General features: G+C 44.3%; 1 protein-coding gene across 1 annotated transcript in view; it reads left to right on the top strand.

Moving 5' to 3' along the window:
• The window catches only part of LOC137418725 (uncharacterized), a 37242-nt gene that overhangs the window by 7459 nt on the left and 9199 nt on the right, over positions 1-20584 (top strand). The window contains exons 2-5 of the mRNA XM_068104837.2: positions 2893-3013; positions 4002-4211; positions 8731-8940; positions 12435-12752. Of these exons, the coding sequence (XP_067960938.2) occupies positions 2956-3013; positions 4002-4211; positions 8731-8940; positions 12435-12752 (796 nt within the window). The 5' untranslated portion in view covers positions 2893-2955. The remainder of the gene's footprint in view (positions 1-2892; positions 3014-4001; positions 4212-8730; positions 8941-12434; positions 12753-20584) is intronic.

Genomic DNA, 20584 nt, shown 5'->3' with positions numbered 1-20584 from the left:
AGTCCTCGGTCTCTGACCGATTTTTCGTTTGTTTGTTTGTCACCAGCCTAATGGTCACAATTCCAAACCGATCATCATGAAACTTCACCAAGTTGTAGAGGTCGTCACAAATGAGAAGTCAGACTTGAGAAGCCTATTGATTTTAAGGTCAAATGTCAAAGGTCATCTTGAGGTCAAATTTCTGAAATCGCCATTTTTCATCCAATTGAGTTGAAAATTGAACAGCATATTTGTATATCGAATCACTAAATTGGGAAACCAACTTTTTTGAGGTCAAAAGGTCAAAGGTCAACTCAAGGTCAAACTTACAAAGTCATCCATTTTCATCTGAAAAACAATTTTCATCCGATTGACTTGAAAATAGAAGAGTATTTGCATATCGAGTCATTAAATATGGAATACAACTATTTTCGAGGTCAAAAGGGCACACCGCTCCCTCCCAATTCTGTCTCCATGTGTTGTAAAGCGGCATCGCCAGGTGCCGAAGGCACCCCGATAATGCCGCACACTGGAGGATATGGTATTTATTTATTTGGCATGGAGGTGGACTACTTTGAATATATCTCTACTTATGTTTTAACCCCTGTTTGTCTGTGCACATGATATCTCAAAATGTTGTGGACAGATTCGGACGAAATTTGATGGACAGGTCGAGTATGTGACAATGACAACATTTTGGCGAGATCCGGAAGGAGCTACTATAATTTTTGAAGTGATTCTTCGCCGTTGAAGGAAGGCAACAAAAACGTTATATAGCACGATATCTCAAAATATTATGAATGGATTCGAACGACACTTGGTTGGACAGGTTGGATGTGTGACAAAGAAGAGTTGATTTGATTTTGGTGAAGATCCGGATCCGGATATGAGAATTTTTTTCAATCTTCTAAGTGATTCTTCACCATTGAGTGAGAGGGCCAAAAAACGATATACAACACGATATTTCAAAAAGATGTGGACGACTTATGACAATTTGGTAGATGGCTTTGTTAGGTGATGAGAACAAGCCAATTCGATTTTGGTTCAGGTCCAGATACAGATCCGACCTATTATATCAGTGGGATACAAGACATAAATTGTTCAGCCTGGTGGAGGTATGCTCTCTATCGAGTGTCGTTCTACCCTACTAATGTCTTTGTAATCAAAGCATAGTATGATAGTGATACAACTGATACATAGATTAACATATGTTAGTGTCTACATCCTGCATTAGGCAATGAGCCAAGGGGGTTGGTTGGTACCATACAGATGGAGTAAGGCTCATTGTGATTTTTAGCAAGATATATGTCCCTAGATATGAAAAAAAAGTGATAGCAGTGTATAACTCTCGGCCATCTCTGTGTTATCACCCGAAATATTATTATACGCCTGCTTCGCTTCGCCAAAAAATGTGATATTTGCTAAAATTGGAATAAATATATGTTTTTAAGGACCACAGAGTGCCAATAATTTGCATACTGGATGCCAACTAATATAGTAATAGAAAATAGAACATTTGTGGGGGTTATTTATCAAAATATTGATATAATGACAAAACATATGTTAAATTTAGTGAAAAAGTGGTCGAAATCGCTTCGAGTTCAGAATTTACATTGTACATTTTTGTCAATATTTCAAAAATGAAAACTCCCAGAGTAACATTTGACCCCTCAAAATCTTCGCAAGGAACCACTGCATTGGAATACTGTATATCATTACTTTGTAATATGGTGGTTGTTTGGGGCACATATTTTGGCAAAGTTCAAAATATGTTCAACCATACCCCCTAATTTTGATATTTTGGAACGAAACATAGCTTTTGAACATTTTAGGTTTATTCGTCTACTACTTTTGGTATCTCAGTGTAATTTTTGGTATTAGCTAGTATCCTAAAGTAGGTTTGTAACATCAGCTACATTATATTTCACAATGCATGCAAACTTGCTCCACACTCTAGGTTTATCATGATCTCTCGAACAAATATGTACAATGTGAATTCTGAACTCGAAGCGATTTCGACCACTTTTTCACTAAATTTAACATATTTTTTGTCATTATATCAAAAATTTGATAAATAACCCCACAAATGTTCTATATTTCTATTACTATATTAGTTGGCATCCAGTATGCAAATTATTGGCACTCTGTGGTCCTTAAAAACATATTTATTCCAATTTTAGCAAATATCACATTTTTTGGCGAAGCGAAGCGGGCGTATAATAATATTTCGGGTGATAACACAGAGATGGCCGAGAGTTACACACTGCTATCACTTTTTTTTCATATCTAGGGACATATATCTTGCTAAAAATCACAATGAGCCTTACTCCATCTGTATGGTACCGACTGGTCAATTTGGGGGGTCTGGCTCATAGCCTACATCCATTTTAAAGACAAATTCCTTTGAAGTTTGAGTGGAGAAGTAAAGGTTTATGCAAGAGAATGTCACGGAGGTACAAAGTTTACGATATTGTCATGTTGCATGCTCTCCCTGCAAGACACAATTATCCACTGGACCGCTATCATTACAGAACCTCCTTTAGAGGCCATATTTCGCCCGCAGAGCAGGGGTTGGCCTTTTTCGGGCACCGTGGGCCCCTTTTTTGTTTTATGGCCGGATGCCCTTCCTGCAGCCAACCCTTTTAGTCGCCTCTTGTGACACACAGGGAATTACCAGTGAACGGGTACTCAATTTGCGGACCTCGGAAGGATGAGTCGACCCCCCTGGCGTTAATTCAGCGATCGACCGGGATTCGAACCCAGGATCCTAGGATCCCAAGATCCCAAGCCGGCACCCTAACCGCTAAGCTAATACCAGGAATACCGCTATCATTACAGGAGGTTAAATATTTAAAATACATATTTTATGGAAAGCATGAACCTTTCTTCTCCCCCCACCCCTTCTTTTTCAAGGCAATCAAACATCTTGTGGCAGAAAGAAAATACTTTTTATAAAATCTGCAAACCCAAAAAGAAATGGCATCGTACGCCTCCAGCTACGCCTCCAGCTACGCCTCCAGCCACACATATTATGGTACGACAATATGGTTTCTTTTGAATTTGCAATGTACGACAAGGCTACGGGTTACACAAAACCACTCTTTTCTTCCACGTCAGTGGAAAGTGCTCGCTCATTATTCGGGGTATTCATCCTTGTTAGTCTCGGTGAGGGTGTTTTGCACTTATCGGTCCGTGCTCACTCCTATGTATTTCTTCCATGTCTGCCACAAAAGCCTAAGGACACATTCCCATGGACAGAGATACATGGCGAAATCCCCAATGGCTCGCATGCTTTTATATCAGAATAGTCTTCCTGAGTCTATTTTCTCAGTCCCTTCCCTCGAAGACTTCAATTCTGCTCCCCACAGTTGTCTCATTACTTCCCAATTTCTAAATGCCGAACTTACCACCGAGTTCAGGATTCTGCACTATCGGGTGGCCGTGGCCTGCAACCTGTGTTTGGCCTCTTCAATGGTAGGTCACTGAATGTTGATCGGTGGTTAGTAGATGGGGAAAAAGAGCAGAAACCAAGACCCCAGAAAATGGTGCCACTGGTGCTTTCTCCCTTAAGGTTGTCGCAGGAATTTGAAATTTGGTCATGGTGATGGTAATAGCTCACCTACTCTTTGTGAAGGACACCGTCGGATATTTTAACGTCCACCAATTAATGGCGGCAGATGGGACACCCATTTAACGTCCACCTGAGGGACGGTGCACACATTGATACCTAGTCCTGCCTGTGAAACTACCATGATGACAGTTTATAGCTGCATCAAGGTATGAATCCAAGCTCGACAGATTAGAGGTGAATGTGCGTACTTCTAAGCTATCCTGCCATTCCCATGCCGAGAGAGTTTGGACAAAAATATTCGGATTTTCCCAAATTTTTAGGGTCGAGATGAAATTGGAAAATCAATTTGGTTCTATTCAGAAACCTCAAGAAGAGTTTAAATTTATTACTTTTAGTTTACAGGTCGAAAGGTTTTCGTAATGTGCATGACGGAAACTTCCTGCCATTCCAGGGAATGAAGTGCAGAAGAAAAAGGAGAACGTTCTGGACCTGATCCAGTCTCATGGTGGCTGCATGCCTTTGAAGTCCATCCATGGTGCTTACGGCCCGACGTATGGAGAAAACCTTGCAGTCAGGAAACACGGATTTGGTTCGGTTGAAGATTTCATTGAAACAATGAGTGATGATCTTAGCATACATGAAGGACAGGTTTTTGACAACAGTAAGTCTTTCATGTCTTTTGTTCTTGATGGTTATTACCTATGTGCACCTTTGTTACTTCTTTTTTCCCTGGGCCTTGATATCTGAATATACAAGCTCTGTTATCCGTAATTAGGTACAATTTTGTTTTTCAACTAGCATCCCCAAGCACGTCTAGTTTTCGTGACGAGACCTTTCGAATATCACCAAAACCTCGACGTGCGAGAGGTAGTCAGGGATCCAGTCACCAAAATTTGAGAGACCCTGACATGGCATGCTATACTTTTTGTTTGTGTTTTTTCTATTAATTTGGACATCAAGGTCCGCTGAATGAGAGGTCTGCTCTGCCGGAAACCTTGCGAAAAAAATTTGTGTCCATTTTTGTATATGCGCCCTTTATTTTTTGACCGAAAAATGTGTAAGACGTTTTTTTTCTTAAAATCCTCAGTGGGTTGTGTTGGCTGTCAATAAGTGCATCCCAGATACACAGAACACATGTGTTGACAACATCAAGTTGAGAAATACACTTACAAAACCTTTCCAAATGATTTAGAATCATTTTTATGCAAAAGCGCCCCCGATTTTTTTGCATTTTTTCATTATTTTCATCTTGCTAAAAAGAATTGTGGCCAACGGACCCAGATGTGGTTGAACAGTCAGTTCAGTACTGCATGGATGTGTCAAGAAAACAGGGCCAAGAGTTCACCATCATCACATGCGACCAAGCAATCTATGAAGTGGTTCTGGGTCTGCAAAAGAAGAACCCCCAGAAGTATGCCAAACTTATCTTGCGCATGGGTGGCTTCCATATTGCTCAAAATTTCCTGGGAGCAATTGGGCATTTGATGCAGGCCACTGGAATCGAAGACATCATGGGAGAAGCTGATGTCTGTCTCCGTGGAACAGCAAACAAGATCATCGGTGGGAAAGACTACTACGCAATGCTGCGTGCCCACACTATGGTGCATGCAGCCATGTTCGCCCTACACTGGGAAGCATTTGCCAGATGGTTGATCATTGAAGAGAAGGACCTGGAGTGCATGTCTGTGCTTGCCATCAATGTCCAGCTACTCCTAGATGCCCTGTCAGAAAAGAATGCAGAGAAGGCTTCTTCTACATGTGCTGATGCAACCGACCAACTGAAAAAGCTGTCACGTTTGATGAAGTATGTACGTCACCTACCACAAAGCTATGGCTAATGTACATGGACATGGTGATGATTCTGAAACGAAAGGAAAACCAAAAGCAGATTTGGAATCGGCGTCCCAAGAGCTATCTATCCCACCTATAATTATATCAGATGAAAACGACTTTTGTTGGCCAGTGTAATTCTTACGTACACATTCTGTCAGGCATATTTTGTACAGAGAGAAAGGCATTGTCGACCTCTCTGATTGTATTGGTTACCACCCCTTCTGAAGGCCTCAACCCAAAGGTTGTATTTCTTCAAACGTATCCTTTCTTCTCCTCTCCCTGTCAAGGCTGGAGTGTGCCAAGACAATGTAATTGGCCCCATCCTATTCCTAACTTACATCAATGACCTCCCAGACTCTCTGTAAAATCTTCTTTATTTATTTGCTGATGACTACACTCTCTGCTGAGGCATCCCTCATCCTTCTGACAGACAGACAGCAGCCTATTCACTTTCCACAGACCTTGACACAATCACAATCTGGTCAAACACTTGGAATATGTCTTTCAATCCTGAGAAATCCCATCCTCTCATTCGCTCTCACTTCAAAAGGACCATTCCGCAAAAGCACCAATCTACTTTCTCAACAACTCTTTCAAAGGGTTTCAGTCAATCAAACTCTTGGGTCTCACTCTCAGACATGATCTCTCTTGGGTAAGCCATATTTAAAAGTTGGCCTCCATAGCCAGACGCCAACTCGGCATCCTCCATCATGCAAAGCTCTTCCTCAGCACACCTGAGCTCCGATCCACCTTCAAGGCTTTCATCCACAACTTGACAGAGTATTGCTTTCCCTCTGAGCTGGCTCACCTGTCTCACACCTTGCTCAGCTTGACACCGTGCAAACCAAGGCTTTCAAGATCATTGGAATCTCTTTTGATGAAGCTGTGTCACTTGGCCATCGCTAACAGGATGGTGGTTTCTCTGTCTTCTTCAGACTCCTTTCTGGTCTTGCACCCTCTGCCCCTCAGTGCTTTTTCCCCCTCCCCTCCCCCCTGGTATCTGCAGGATGCACGTGGTCCACCAGCAACCACCTCCTAGTGAAATTTCCAAAATCCAGAACCACTGCTCACCACCACTCATTTGTTCATCTTTTTTTCCTGCCTGTGGCTTCTACATCCTCTTCAATCTTATCCTTCCCTCCAGGTCTTCAAGACAGCTGTTCACGACCATCTCAGATATTCCCAGATTCCAAAACCATGATCTTTCCTACCTTCATTGAATCACCCCCCAGCCTTCCCAAAATTTTGCTTCTGTATATCCATCTTTTCCACCCCTACCCCTCGTCGTTATTTGCATCCATTGTTTATCCGTTACTGACTATTTACTTCCTCCACCCTGCTTTTCATGTTTCCCCCACCCTGCTGTTCCTTTTGTTACGTTATCTCCTCATCCGTTCTGTGTTCTAGCTCTTCCTCGAGCCTTGACGATGTATACATAAAATATCCAAAATTAAAATGAATCTGTCATCCTGATAATCGCTGGTGACCTATCGAAACTCCCAGTCCCGCTACATTGAACCGATGCCCAACGATACAATGGAAACGTCCGCTTCTCTTGTTCAGTTTAATTATTTTCAGGAGTTTGGGTTATTGTGCAGAGTATACAAGGATATGAGGATAGACGATGACATCATGCCGGCTGGTTAGGGCAAAATATTTGGATTTTCACAAATGTTTTTTTTTTGTAAACTTTGTTGAGGCTCGTATAAGAGTTAACACAGAAAACATATAACAAAGGGGGCAGGGGATACGAGAGGGGGAGGGAGGGAAGTACAACAGAAAGGAATAGGAACATCAGGAGACCGGTGGACGAGAGAGGGGCTGTGACAGGGTCCACAAGATAAACAAGATGGACACTACAAGGGCGTTCAGGAAAAAAAAAATAGGGAATTTGAAGGAGGTGGGTTTGAGGTGGATTAACGGGAGTAGAAAAGATCAAGGTTTTCGATGGGGAAATATAAGAGATGGTGGTGAACAGCTGTTTTAAAGACCTGGAGGGTTGAGTGGGATTGAAGAGAGTGAGGGAGTTTGTTGCAGAGGTGGGAGAAAAGAGAAATGAAAGCGTGAAGGTGAGCAGAGAGTCTTGATTTTGGCAGTTTCATGATTGCTGGTGGACCTTGAGAGTCCTGCAGAAATATTGGGAGTGGGGGGGGGGGGGGGGGGGGGAGGAGAACAGAGCACAGACAGAACAGGTGCAAGCGAACACAGAGTTGAGGCATTCATCTTTTTCACGTGCGGAGTCAGCTGTGTAGCCTTTTGAGGTGAGGGAGGGGATGGAGGGGGAACAAACACCAAAAAACAGATTTGACCAGACGCCACCAGGATTTGGAGGAAGTAGATACCAGACTCCCGTGAGAGATACCGGAGGGAGATACCAGATGATACCGGAGGATGATACCATGAGATACCGGATGATACCGTAAGAGATACCGGAGGGAGATACCAGATTTGGAGGGTTTGAGAGTTCAGTCTTGAGAGTAGAGATATTATTTCCTGGCTCTCCTGAGGGTAGACACACACTTGTTCCGAGCTTTGTGAAAGGAACTGAGATTGCCTTCAGTTGTATTAGCCTTCCAAGAGGCAAAGGCAAGTTGTTTCAGGGCAACTGCCTCACCACAAGCTTCAGTGTACCATGGACGGGAGGAAGGGTAAGACAACTGAAGATGAGATGGGATAAGTCTGTGCATGAGAGAGAGCAGTTTACTTTGGAAGAATTCCCAGGATGAGTTGCTGTCAAAGGCAGTGGAGATGGGAGACCAGTCCAGATGATTGATGGCTGATTGAAGACCGTGCCAGTCGGCCTGAGTGAAATTTGAGACTTGTCGGCGCTGATGAGGCTCTCTCTGAGAATGGTCAGAGAGATGTCCACTTTAACAAGGAAATGATCAGATGAATCGATTGGAGCAGAAGAAGAGCAGCAGACATTTGCAGGGAAGTTTGTCATAACCAAGTCCAGAAGAGAAGATACTCCATTGGCTGAGATCCGGGTCAGGAAATTGACAGATTGTGTCAGTCCCAATGAGTCACAGAAGCCCTTTGCTGAGGTGCAATGGCTGGTGAGAGAGGAACCCACACCCAGCCAGCTGGCATGATGACAGTTGAAATCACCACATATGAGGAAGAGAGAGTTGGGATGAGTGGATAGAAGTTGGTCCATGTTATCAGCGAACAAAGTGTGGTTGTCATCATGGTCATGTTTAGGGTAGATGTGAAATTGCACAGAATTTTTGGTTATATTCAGAAACCTCAAGAAGAGTTTAAATTGTTCAGGAAATGTATTATTACTTTTAGTTGTCAGGTTGAAACGTTTTTGTTATGTGCATGACGGAACCTTCCTGCCATTCCAGAAAAAGCAGTGCGGAAGCAAAAGGAGAAAGTTCTGGACTTGATCCAGTCTAACGGTGGCTCGATGCCTTTGAGCTCCATCCATGCTTCTTACGGCCAAATGTATCGAGTAAATCTTTCAGTCAGGAAATTCGGATTTGATTCGGTTGAAGATTTCATTGAAAGAATGAGTGATGCTTTTTTTATCCGTGGAGGATATGTTTTTGACAAAGGTAAATCATTCTTGTTTTTATTTTTGTTTTTTTGTTCTTGATGGTTATTACCGACATGCACTTTTATTATTTAGTATTTCTCTGGGTCTCTGGGCCTTGATATCTGGATATATAAGCTCTGTTTAGAAGCAATTTTGTGTTTCAACCACCATTACCTTCACCAGCTGTTCTCGGAAACAAATTGTACTCGATAATAATTATTGCGTACACATTATTTCAGACATACTTTCTCAAGAGAGAAAAGCGTCGTCAAACTCTCTATGATTGTATTGGTTGCCACTCCTTCTGAAGGCCTCAACCCAAATTTTGTATCTCTTCAAATTGAATGCGTCATCCTGATGATCGGTGGTGACATCCAAAATCCCATTCTCGCTTCATTGGTCTGGTATCCGACGATACAATGGTAACTAGAACGAGGTCGATGTCGATGGTATACTTCTCACCTAAAGCAAATTTGAAAGATGGTAAAAAGTTCCATCAGGATTCCAATATGAAGTTTTGAGTTTAAAAAAATCCCAACCCGGTCTATATAGGACCCCCCCCCCCCCCCTCTCTCGTTTTTACCCTTGTGGCTCTAAGTCCCCACTGCTTGTGGCATTAAGTGGGGGTTCAAATCCCCCAAAAAATCATTACATTTTTGATGCGTTTCCCAATGTTGAATGCATTTGAACAAATTTTAAGAATGTCAAAAAATGTGCCCGTAATTGCAATTTTCCGCATCTGACCCTTTGAACCAGGCCCAGGGGTGCGGGGCCAAAAATGGCACCGACCTTGCACATACTTTCCATGTGGTAATCATGACTACTAAGCTTGGTGAATTTGTGCCCAACCGTTAAGGTGGAGATGGGATGATGGGCAGACAGAGCCGATTACCCTGATTACAATATCCCCCCCCCCCCCCGGGTTTTTTTTTTTTTCCAAAAAGCATGGGGATAATGACTACTTCTCTTGCTCAGTTTAATTATATTTTTTAGGAGTTATCCTTATTTAAGACATTCCCCACATTGCCTTATTTAAGAGAATATTCGATTAGAGCCCATCTTTGCACAATGACCGGTTATGATGCAGAGTATACAAGGACTAGCAGGGACCAATGGAAATGCAGCGACCCACTCGTCCTCTCCCCGCCATCCCCCGAATCCCTTCCCCTCTTCCCCGTTCTTCTGCTGTCAGAGAGTTTTCAAAGGGGTCCTATATAGTATTTCAAAAACTTTCAATCAACGTAGTTATGATGGAACTCCCTCCACCTCCTCTCTCCACCCCCTCATCTCCCTTCTTTCACCATGGCCAGAAAGAGCTTTCAAACAAGTGCATTGCTAGATCTAGGTCCATTCATTGCCAGGTCCATACATGCATCACATTGCTAGAGGCCCCTCGAGTTGTTCCACATTAAATAAAAATAAAAAAATCCGGGGAAAAGACAGACAGCGAAAACACAAGGGGACAGGTCCAAACCCCTCTCCCCGCGGTCGGGAAGAGCTTTCAAAGGGGTCCTACATAGTATGCATGCATCTCACAAAACAGCAGCAGGGACCCATTCATTTTCCCACAGAGTTCTGCCAATTTCATTCATAACACCTCGAGAGACCTTTAAAAATACAAACACACATCAAATAGACATTGGAAATAAGCAATCCCCCGAGTGGTCAGGTCCTAAAGCCACACATCTATTTAGTTATTTAAAATGGATTTTTGATCAAAGAAGTGTTTAATTTTGTCCGATTTTCTCAGGATTTCTTTTTGTCGAATCTTAAACTATATCAGTGACAGTGACAGTCAAAAATTATATCATCAGAGTAAATCATGGGACAGCCGAAAGGGTTAAGTTTTGTGAAGACTCAAAGCACGGGACATTTTAAAACATTAATAAAACAAGCATTCTGAGTATTGCGCTGCAATACATATCCCCTACCGGCAGTCTGTCGTCCGGAAAACTGTTGGGGAAATTACCAAGGGTTATTTATCCCTTGGGAGTCGTTCCCAATCGCTAATTACCTCAGGACGGGCTCACCTGTGATTCGCACTCGGGACTTCGATTTATACACCTTGCAGACAGGTCAGCAGAAGCACGAGAAAATAAGTTTTTGATAAAGAACCTTTTGAGTCGCTAAATATCAGTAATTTATTATATTTTCCGGTTCACGATCAATGATCGATGTGTATATATATATATATATATGTTGCTCGGCTTGGCTCCGCCCCTCCCGAAAGCGCGCGCTGCGTCGCGCTGTTGACGTTCGCGAGACGAGGCTGAGGGCGCGCGGTGCGGCTTGAGGAGAACTCTAGAATAAACAAGAGATATCCATTTTTAAAATATATTTTCGTTTAATTAACGATATCTGCCAAACCACGTGCCCTATCGCAAATTCCAAAAGGACATTTTAGTAGACTGACATGCTCAACAGATCTGTGAAGCTTCCCCTCGATTGGATCAAAAATGAGGGAGGGGCTCGGTTTTAAAGGTTCATACTTAAAAACGTCATAACTCTGAAACCATGTGACGCATGACGTCATGCTCGCTGACTTTTTTGTTCGTCATGGGTATGCCATCCTGCCTGCAAAGCTTGGCCTCGATCTGTTCAGCCGTTACAGAGAAAAAGGGGTTTTTGTGTTTTCACGAAAAACAATATGGCGGCCGAACCACGTGACCTGTGACGTCATAATTACCATTAAAATATTCTACAGACCGAGTCCCCCCTACGGTGAAAATTTGATCTCAATCGGTCCAATTATTGCAGAGAAAATCTTTTTTTGAAGGAAATTAAAACTTAAAATGGCACTGAGTTAAGGATCATCAGAATTATCAGAATTCCCAAAGTTCAAAGTGCCATAACTTTGTCAAAAATGATCGAAACGTCGTGAAGTTCGAACTTGACCTGTAACTTATGATGAGGAAACGATGTGCCAAGTTTGAAATCTTTAGCGTTAAGCGTTTCGAAAAAAAGTCCGGAAAACTGTTCTTTGCGTGACGGACTGACGGACTGACGGACTGACGGACGGAGTGCAAACCTCTCGTCCCCTCCGGTGTACACCGGTAGGGGACTAATAAAAATCCAAGAGCCTACAAACACTGCACTTACCTTATTCTGCTCAGGAAACACTCGTCTTTCCAAATATACACGTGCACACTCCCTCACGTAAATACAGCACTGACGCAGACAATATGCAGTGGGTTCATATGTACCACAAGGCAGAGAAAAAAAAAAGTGATTAAAACAAAAAGTGATTAAAAGGGAAAATTGACATGGGTTTTTTATTATTATTTTGTCCGACAATCCTGAAATGCTTCCAGCGTGCCTGGGTGGGTAAAGTTGAATTTAGATTTGAACCTTGAATGTGTAATTTGAACCTTGGATCCCGACATAATGCAGCATCTGTGCTCACTTTGAATTAACAGCGTGTGTGCAATCACAGGTATATGATGGAAAATGAGGTGTATATATTTATATTACCTTTATTTATTTCATTAACGGTTTATGTTCTTCTCATTACAGCGGGGATGATCGAACAGAAAAAGAGAAAACTTTTTGCCATGATTCAACGCCATCCCAATGGAATCCCTTTACATTTGCTGAACACCAGTTTCTGGGCAATGTACAAAGAGCAGCTTGATATTAAGAAACTCGGGTTTTCCTCTGTCAAGGATTTCATAAAGAGCATGGAAAATGAAGTTGGCTTCTCGAAGCAAGGATCACAGCTTGTGAGGACGAGGTCGCAACAATTGCAAAGGGATTTTAATATAACTCCAGCAAGAAGAAGCCCAATCACAACTGGAAGAACCGCACTGTGGTCACAACTGGCGACACAATTCGGTACGGCCCGATTGGGAAACACACACTTAATGCACTCTTAACAGATGTACAGTGCGATTGGGAAACAAACATTTAATGCATTCTTAAAAGATGAACAGCACGATTCGGAAACAAACATTTAATGCTCTAGTAAAAGATGAACAGCACGATTGGGAAACAAACATTTAATGCTCTATTAAAAGATGAACAGCACAATTGGGAAACACATATTTAATGCTCTATTAAAAGATGAACAGTATGATTGGGAAACACACATTTAATGCATTCTTAAAAGATGAACAGCACGATTGGGAAACAAACATTTAATGCTCTATTAAAAAACAACAGCACAATTGGGAAACACACATTTCATGCTCTATTAAAAGCTGAACAATACAATTGGGAAACACACATTTAATGCTCTATTAAAAGATGAACAGCATGATTGGGAACACACATTTAATGCGCTATTAAAAGATGAACAGCATGATTGGGAAACACACATTTAATGCTATATTAAAAGATGAACAGCACGACGATTGGGAAACACACATTTAATGCGCTATTAAAAGATGAACAGCACAATTGGGAAACAAACATTTAATGCACTCTTAAAAGATGAACAGTACGATTGGGAAACACACATTTGATGCTCTATTAAAAGATGAACAGTATGATTGGGAAACACACATTTAATGCGTTATTAAAAGATGAACAGTACGATTGGGAAACACACATTTAATGCTCTATTAAAAGATGAACAGTGCGATTGGGAAACACACATTTAATGCTCTATTAAAAGATGAACAGTGCGATTGGGAAACACATTTAATGCGCTAATAAAAGATGAATAGCGTAATTGAGAAACACACATTTAATGCACTCTTAAAAGATGAACAGTGCGATTGGTAAACACATTTAATGCACTCTTAAAAGATTTACACGACACCGCTTACACATCATTGAAGATTGACACGACACCGCTTATCCATGTCAACATACTGTTACGTGGTCCCCTCGGTGACTACCTGGTCTCGGTGACCCCCGGACCGTGAGAGGACCTTCGCCAGAAAGTAGTATTATATAGATGCGCTTTCGCAACGCAATCCCTATGAATTCCACCCACGAGACACTGATGTTCAAGAATATATTTCCCAATGGTACTGATACCATACAATTTCCAATGACACAACCACGGAGATTTTCCCCGAGCAATCAACAATACACCACCATCAACAATATTTCAATGACAATCCATTCCCTATGAATAAGATGGCCATCTTATATACGTGTGTCCCGGTGAGTACTCACGACACCCTTATGGTCTCGGTCCCGCACAATGTCTCTGGGCCCCTCCTGACCAAGATGATAGTCGGCGTCGCCGCACTCGGGCGGTTGAACGAACTCCGGGTGGACGTCTCCACCGGGCAGGTATCGTACCAGGCCCCGCGGCTGCAGCCTCTCGTGGCTACGCGAAGCGGGTGCGGTAAAGCAAGCCAAAAGCCCCACGCCACTTGCCAGGCGTGCTAGGCCCCAACCTGCGACTCGTACGCGTCTTTCTAGACGGGGCCGCGAACGGTACCAGACGCGGGGTCGATGCACGGCCCCACGTCAACTTGACGTCTCCACCGGGTCGGTATCGTACCAGGCCCCGCACTCCTCTCGCCAGACGGGCTTCGGAACGCCGCTTTGTCACGCAGCGCAAGGTCGAGGCCACCTTTCGTCCGAGCGGGGCGAGGAAGAACAAGAAGAATACTCGTCCTTTTTTCCTCCTGTCGTTTCCTCTTCCGTTTCCGGTCACTTCCGTTTCCGGCCACTGGTTCAGAAGGGCTCCTGACCCTCCAATCACAACAACCCTTAATATACTACACACGGATAAGCAAAGATCTGAATATTAATTCACATAGATATGTAACACTCCCCCCCCTTCAAGAAAGAAAGTTTGACCCCAGCGAAAACTTTCTTTGCCGGCCAATTTGGAGAAACAAACCAGATAACTCAACACCCCCCACATTATCCGTTCCCCCCCGGGCACAGTTATCACTTAAAACTAAAGCAACCAAAATTTCACCACAACCCCTCCAGATTACTCCCTCTGAACTAAGTACCAACAACGACATTGTCCCTGCCAAATCAAACTCCATCTCATGACCCTCTGACTTTGCCCGTCAGTTTCTTGGGAATGAAGGTTAAGGGGTTGATCAAAGATCCCAAAGTTAAGCAACTCGATAGCACTTTTCCCGGGAGGCCAAGCCGAGTATTCACTACATGGATGCCTTTAGGAACGCGGAGTTCACGGTTAGTCCGTGCAGGAAAGTTCTCTACATGGGCGCCTTGAGAAACGTGGAGTTCACGGTTAGTCCGTGCATGAAAGTTCACTACATGGACGCCTTTAGGAACGGCGTTCACGGTTAATTCGTGTAGGAATCTTGGCTCGGCGGCTCCGCCGCCTTCAGTGCTTCAACTTCTCAGAACTTCCCTAATAATTAGGGTGGGACCACTGGTCCCTGTAGTCCCATGAATAGCAGTCTCCTTCTCGGCCACTACCAAAACTACCGCCCAGTTGTCCTCTCCTGTAGACCTCTCGACGCCTACGAAATGCCTTCCCTACTGTTATGGTCCGACCCTCCAAATCCTTGCCATTCCAATTCTTCTCTGCCTCTCTGGCGTCTTTTGTGCTGGCAAACGTGACAAAGCCGAACCCTCTTGACTGTTGCGTTTCCCAGTCTCTTACCAACCGCACTTCCACCAGCGGCCCATATCTGTTGAAGACAGAGGTCAGAACTTCTTCCTCTGTTTTGAAGTTCAGTCCCCCTACAAATAACTTGGCACTTTGGTCGCCCTCCCGAGCTGGTGTGGTGTTATTTTCCCTGCTGGGCTCTTTACCAACCCTCAGGTTACCATAAACTTGACCCCCGGCCAAATCGTTCCCGATAACCACAGATACACCCTCTACAGGAAGCGTGGCTTGTAAACCGACGGTGACCGGTCCTGACACCAAATCGGACTCCAACTGGATGACCTGAAGGGGAGCACTAACACCGCCCCCGATCCCCTGTACACGAACACTATCCCCCGTTGCCGTCTCCTCGGACCATGGCAAAATGCCTTCAAGCATTAAAGATTGGTGGGCCCCTGTGTCCCTCAATATCCTAACCGGTCTCCGGTTAGTCGAGGCTCCATCCAGTGACACAAACCCCTCTGAAATAAATGGTTGGTAACCCTTTTGTTGGCGATTTCTTACGCTAGCCATCGCATTCGGAGTTGTAATAGTCGGACTCCGCTCTGGGTTGTCCCTTTTCATGAGGTAACAACTGGACATCAAGTGTCCAGGTTTCTTGCAAAACGCGCAAGTAGGCCCGGAGGAAAAACTCGGGGTCTGCCTCGGGCCCCCCGAACTATAAGTTTGTCTTGGGCCCGCATCCCTCTGATTTCGAACCGGTGGGGTATCATAGTTGTCCCCATAATCCTCTCGAGGCCGCCGCCATGTATGGTCGTTCTCCGCACCTGCTGTTCCCCACCTCCCCTGCGGAGATCTAGGCGAGGAGTTAGGTTCGTGGACCCCTATTCGGTGGGTTAAGGCATAATCATCTGCCATGGTGGCTGCGTCCCACAACTTTGGTACCTTCTTTTCCTGCAGGTACACTTTGATGTCCTCGTGGACACACTGCTGGAATTCCTCCACCAGGATCAAGTCCCGCAATGTCTCGAAGTCTTTCCCGACTCCTTTTGACTCACACCACCGATCAAACATGTTTTCTTTCACTCTGGCAAACTCCACATGGGTCTCACTCTCCCTCTTCCTGGCATTCCTGAATTTTTGCCTGTAAGCTTCCGGAACCAACTCATAGGCTTTGAGGATGTGCTTCTTCAGTACCTCATAATCTGCACATTGGTCCATTGGTAGCGCCGAATAAATTTCCTGAGCTTTCCCCACCAGCACACTTTGCACGAGTATGGTCCAGGCCTCCTCCGGCCAATTTAATTGTCGAGCCACTTTCTCAAAGTGTGGAAAAAATTTCGCGACTTCCTTTTCACTGAACGGTGGAACCAGCCTCACATGTCTGCCCACATCCCAGGTTCTCTGGTTAGGTGTCGACCCCGTCAGCAAGGGTGGTGCCTCTCCCCGTTCTCTCATTAACTCCAGCTCCTTGAATTTGATTTCTTGCTGAAGCTCCATGTCACGTTCCTTTAATTCCCTTTCCGCTTTTCTCTCCTCTGCTTTTCTCCCTTCTAACCTTTCCTGGAGTTCTCGTTCCACTCTCCTTTCCTCTGCTTGTTTCTCTTCTCTCCTCTCTTCTGCTTTCCTTTCTTCTTCTGCTAACCTTTCCTGGAGTTCTCGTTCCACTCTCCTTTCCTCTGCTTGTTTCTCTTCTCTCCTCTCTTCTGCTTTCCTTTCTTCTTCTGCTCTTTCCTTTTCTGCTTTCCTTTCTTCTTCTTTTAACCTTTCCTGGAGTTCTCGTTCCACTCTCCTTTCCTCTGCTTGTTTCTCTTCCCTCCTCTCTTCTGCTTTCCTTTCTTCTTCTTTGATCCGTTCCTGGCTCCGTAACTGCAACTCCAGTTTCCGGAGCTCCACGTCTTCTGGTTCTTCGGGTAGCCACTCCCAGGCTAACTCGTCCCATGTTCCTAATCCCACCATAGATTGTATCACCGTGGCCTGCAACTCTGCCTTCCTCAAATTAGTTCGGACCTCCAAGTTAAAATGTTTGGCCAATTTCAAGAGGTCCGACTTTAGCAACGCTCGGAACTGTGCCTCACTCGGGGTTACCCCAAAGTTCTGTGCCACAAACGCCATGGTGCCTATCGTTAACACCTGTTAACCTTCACCCAAGACTTTACCCCAATTTCTCAAAAAATTTTCCAATTAATAATTAATTAATTAATTTTAATTAATAAAATATTCTTATTTTATTATTTTATACAATTTTAAATCCCGGACGTAGACCCAATTGCGAATCGTAATTTGGACGAGCCCCCAATTCTGTTACGTGGTCCCCTCGGTGACTACCTGGTCTCGGTGACCCCCGGACCGTGAGAGGACCTTCGCCAGAAAGTAGTATTATATAGATGCGCTTTCGCAACGCAATCCCTATGAATTCCACCCACGAGACACTGATGTTCAAGAATATATTTCCCAATGGTACTGATACCATACAATTTCCAATGACACAACCACGGAGATTTTCCCCGAGCAATCAACAATACACCACCATCAACAATATTTCAATGACAATCCATTCCCTATGAATAAGATGGCCATCTTATATACGTGTGTCCCGGTGAGTACTCACGACACCCTTATGGTCTCGGTCCCGCACAATGTCTCTGGGCCCCTCCTGACCAAGATGATAGTCGGCGTCGCCGCACTCGGGCGGTTGAACGAACTCCGGGTGGACGTCTCCACCGGGCAGGTATCGTACCAGGCCCCGCGGCTGCAGCCTCTCGTGGCTACGCGAAGCGGGTGCGGTAAAGCAAGCCAAAAGCCCCACGCCACTTGCCAGGCGTGCTAGGCCCCAACCTGCGACTCGTACGCGTCTTTCTAGACGGGGCCGCGAACGGTACCAGACGCGGGGTCGATGCACGGCCCCACGTCAACTTGACGTCTCCACCGGGTCGGTATCGTACCAGGCCCCGCACTCCTCTCGCCAGACGGGCTTCGGAACGCCGCTTTGTCACGCAGCGCAAGGTCGAGGCCACCTTTCGTCCGAGCGGGGCGAGGAAGAACAAGAAGAATACTCGTCCTTTTTTCCTCCTGTCGTTTCCTCTTCCGTTTCCGGTCACTTCCGTTTCCGGCCACTGGTTCAGAAGGGCTCCTGACCCTCCAATCACAACAACCCTTAATATACTACACACGGATAAGCAAAGATCTGAATATTAATTCACATAGATATGTAACAATACCCATGGTTATATCAAAACGAGCTGATTCATCAAATAGTCACAGATTACTTAACCTCAATATGGAGCCATTCAAAAATTATGTAACGCTATTTTTTTAGTAGTTTGTGCAACGTAGTAGTTCTGATGTACCGTGCATTCTGACGGGCTTGATTAAACCTTACTATTATTCGACACATGATATTTTTGGGGTCCTACATTGTGAACAACACTCGACCCAAACAAAGCCAATGGAAATCTGGCACAATAAACCCGGGGCAGTGTGTAATCAACAGAGGCCTAAAGCGTTTGGCCCACCAGAAAACCAAGATGGCGGCCATATAATGTATTCTCTGTGCTGTGGTGGGTGGAGTCAAGCGACAGATGTGGGTGTGGTCTGGCAGCAGTCCGACCAAAGGGTGCACATTTCAAAAATCTACCAACAACAACAACAGCAACGCAAAGCTCTTGTAGACCTGCGACAGATGACAGCTTTTGCTATTCGAAAAGCAGACGTGTTCGTGAAAGGCTCGTATTTTTCACACACCGAATGCTGTCTACATATGTCTAAGTGGCGATGTGACAGACACAGCATTAGTGGAGGTTCTCTGTCGTGATGAATGTCTAACTCTAACCATTGGAGCACTATAGAATTTGTCCATGTGTGTATACTGCATATTAGGTCTGCTTGCTTTGGGCACATTTTATAACCATTTCCTGAAGTCTGCCGGTTTGCTCTCCAAAGATTCCTTCCTCCTTTATTGCCTTCTTCATTTTCTGATATATGAATGGTTTGCTTATAAACCCCTCATTGATGTTATAAAAGGATATGCAGGAGGAAGTCAATGGACCCCTCATTCCCGTACTCTATCTCCACCACATTAAGTTTATGGACAATCTCACTGGGACTCCAGTAAATACACCCTGGAGTAAATACACCCTCCAGTAAATACTTCCTCTTCTTCTTCCACTCCAACCTGAATCTTCTGTAAAAAGCCCTTCCTCACCTTCATAGATAATCTCAGCTATTGGCAATTCTCCTGATTGTTGTTGTGCAAATGTTGAAGCAAAATACCTGTTTAATAAGCCTACCATCTCACTTTCATCACGAACCAATTCCCTGTGCTATCCTCAATGGGCCCACACTTATCCTAACCTGTTCTTCTATAGTCTATACTATAAAAAGGTGCCATGCGTGCATCAGTCCACTCAGAGGATGGACAGTTCGCTTGACTCCACCCACGATTTCAACCTGAAAAATCATACGGCCGCCATGTTGGTGCTTACTGCTATGCAAAGCCAAAGACATCTTCGGATCTAATCTGTCGTGTTCATAATGGCCATGCCCACTCGCTAAGTTTTCCCTTCATTGTAAAACAACAGAAGCGACAATTTAAAGGATTTTGAACAAATAGGCATCACGGGCCTCGTTAAAATAGGCCTCAGCAACCACGACAGCGGACAGTTGTTTATCCACTGCCCAAATAACGAGCATTCTTTCAAGCATGGCTTTACCTCCACCTTTACCACGGACCATAAACCCATGTCATTATTTGAGGACTTCCAGTTATTCCGGGAATCTCAACATTGTGAAAGAAAACATCCACCATTATTAGCCCCCGTTGGACTCGGTCCGAAACGGGGGCTCATGGGTTGGGTTTGTCCGTCCATGCATCTGTAACCATAATCGCGGAGATGTCTTGACCAATTTTGTTCATATTTGGCACAAAGACGACACACGAGAGCAGAAAATGTTGTTTTATAATCCGAACAAAGATGGCCGACTGACGGCCTTTAACTCCGTCCAACAAAATGACTAAAACCACAGGGGCTATGACATTTTATGTCCTTTTCTTCTTGTTTACTTTCAATGTCGTGAAAATGCATCAGGAAGAAGAGAATTGCTTTCAGTTCTCATGGTCACTTGACAGTTGCAATCCAGTTTCCACATATCCGCAGGATTGCGAGTTGGGCAG

The sequence above is a fragment of the Myxine glutinosa genome, chromosome 14 (genome assembly GCF_964187855.1).
Source record: "Myxine glutinosa chromosome 14, kmMyxGlut1.1, whole genome shotgun sequence".
In the NCBI taxonomy this organism is placed as follows: Eukaryota; Metazoa; Chordata; class Myxini; order Myxiniformes; family Myxinidae; genus Myxine; species Myxine glutinosa.
The sequence above is the reverse complement of the archived record's forward strand: the minus strand, read 5'-3'. Positions and strand labels throughout refer to the sequence as shown.